The sequence below is a fragment of the Papio anubis genome, unplaced genomic scaffold (genome assembly GCF_008728515.1).
Source record: "Papio anubis isolate 15944 unplaced genomic scaffold, Panubis1.0 scaffold4656, whole genome shotgun sequence".
In the NCBI taxonomy this organism is placed as follows: domain Eukaryota; kingdom Metazoa; phylum Chordata; class Mammalia; order Primates; family Cercopithecidae; genus Papio; species Papio anubis.
Genome location: NW_022164840.1, coordinates 1 through 1,899, shown reverse-complemented (window position 1 = coordinate 1,899; position 1,899 = coordinate 1). Strand labels below are relative to the sequence as shown.

Sequence of the window (1,899 nt, the reverse complement as noted above, 5' to 3'; positions counted from 1 at the left end):
GGTATTTGTAAAAGGCTGTTTCTAGCACACTGGTAGATAAAAAGGGCCGGGGCCCTCGGGTTAGCTTCAGCCGGCGCCCGCCTGGCGGGGCGCACACGGACTTAGGTCGGTGATAGTGTTCAGGGCTGTGTCTGCCCCAATGCTGAAATCGGAACCCGGCACATTGTTGGACACAGTAGCGGGAACCATGACCATGGGCACACAGAACTCCTCGTGCTTCTCCCGGGCGGCTGACAGCTCCAGGAGTCCCAGGTAGGCCTGTCAGACAAGCGTGGGGGTTGTGGGGCGAGAGGGAAGCAGGGAGGAGGGGGTCTCACTGGGAGAGCCTCAGGGAGAGCCACTTCCACCACAGCACACAGGGAGCACAGTGGGGTGTCACGAAACCACTACGAGACCAACACAAAGTCGCGTTAAGACCACAGACAAGAATACAAGGATCAGCAGGTTCTAAGCACAAAGGGTGAAGGACAAAATCAGTGAGAAGACTAAACCCTCATGGGTAAGAGTCTCATTTCTGAGGTTCTTACTTTGTTTTTATTTTTTTCTTTTTGAGACAGAGTCTCGCTTTGTCACCCAGGCTAGAGTGCAGTGGCGCAATCTTGGCTCACTGCACCTCTGCCTCCCGGGTTCAAGCGATTCTCTTGCCTTGGCCTCCTGGGTAGCTGGGACTACAGGCACCTGCCACCATGCCCGACTAATTTTTGTATTTTTAGTAGAGACAGGGTTTCACCATGTTGGTCAGGCTGGTCTTGAACTCCTGACCTCAGGTGGTCTGCCCGCTTCAGTCTCCCAAAGTGCTGGGATTACAGGCATGAGCCACTGCGCCCCGCTGGTTCTTACTTTTTCTAAAAGTAAACGGAAAGGTTACCATGGGACTAATCTTCACTGAATAGAAAAATATTAGGGTCTATAGTCCAAAATGTGATTTTAAACAAAATTCTAGGTAGCCACTGGACTCTGGACTCAAGAGAGAGAATGACTTCCACAAACCTGAAATACATCAAGAGCTCACTGAATAGATGAGTCCCAGTTAAGGAGTCAAGCTTTTGCTTCTTGGTTAAGTTACTTTATTGGGAACTGGGTCACTCGTAGGCCACGTCTTACCACCTGCTATTCTGCCGTTCTACAATTCTCCAGTGGCAGCTGGGTCTGGGAACCTATCATCTCGGATCGTGGCCAGTAGCCAACAAGTAGCTTAATGTTTAGCCAACACAGGGCGCGGCTCACACCTGCAAGACTGGTAAGCGGGTGAAGAGAGAAACGGAAACGTACCTCAAACCCGCCGATGATCAGTAGGGCGTTGATGCTGTGCGCGCGCATCTGCGTGGCGATCTCCTCCAGGTACTTTCCCGGGAGAACGCTGAAAAGAGCCAAATGGAGAATGACGTCAGACACCCCGAGCTCCACGCAGACCGCGGGACATCACGCCGGGAACCCGAGAAACCACGCTGGTCCCCACCCGGCCTTCCTCCCTAGTCTGTGGTTTTAAGGAGCGGTAAACGTTTGCCATTTCACACAGGCCACTGTGGCTGGCAGACGGCAGAACAATCAGGAATCTCATCTCAAAACAGTGTTTTCATGAGAAAACGGAATACAGCATTTCAGCTGATACCTTGACCTAAAAAGAACTCTGCTGCCCCATTAGAAAAAATAAAAATAAAAACTTATAATTATTAACAATAACTCTTTTTCTTTTTTTTTGAGACAGAGTCTCGCTCTGTCACCAGGCTGGAGTGCAGTGGTGCAATCTCGGCTCACTGTAACCTCTGCCTCCCGGGTTCAAGTGATTCTCCTGTCTCCTGCCTCAGCCTCCCGAGTAGCTGGGATGACAGGTGCCCGCCACCACAACTGGCTAATTTTTTGTATTTTTAGTAGAGACAGAGTTTCACCGTGTTGGCC

General features: G+C 51.0%; 1 protein-coding gene across 1 annotated transcript; it reads right to left on the bottom strand.

The window, feature by feature from the left end:
- Positions 1 to 51: 51 nt before the first annotated feature.
- On the bottom strand, positions 52 to 1,410 carry LOC116273203 (ATP-dependent 6-phosphofructokinase, platelet type-like). The gene is made up of 2 exons (XM_031662182.1): positions 1,273 to 1,410; positions 52 to 258 (listed from the first exon to the last, which is right to left on the bottom strand). Exons 1-2 carry the CDS (start codon positions 1,318 to 1,320, stop codon positions 67 to 69), a joined length of 240 nt encoding a protein of 79 aa, XP_031518042.1. The 5' UTR covers positions 1,321 to 1,410; the 3' UTR covers positions 52 to 66.
- Between the last annotated feature and the right edge of the window lie 489 nt (positions 1,411 to 1,899).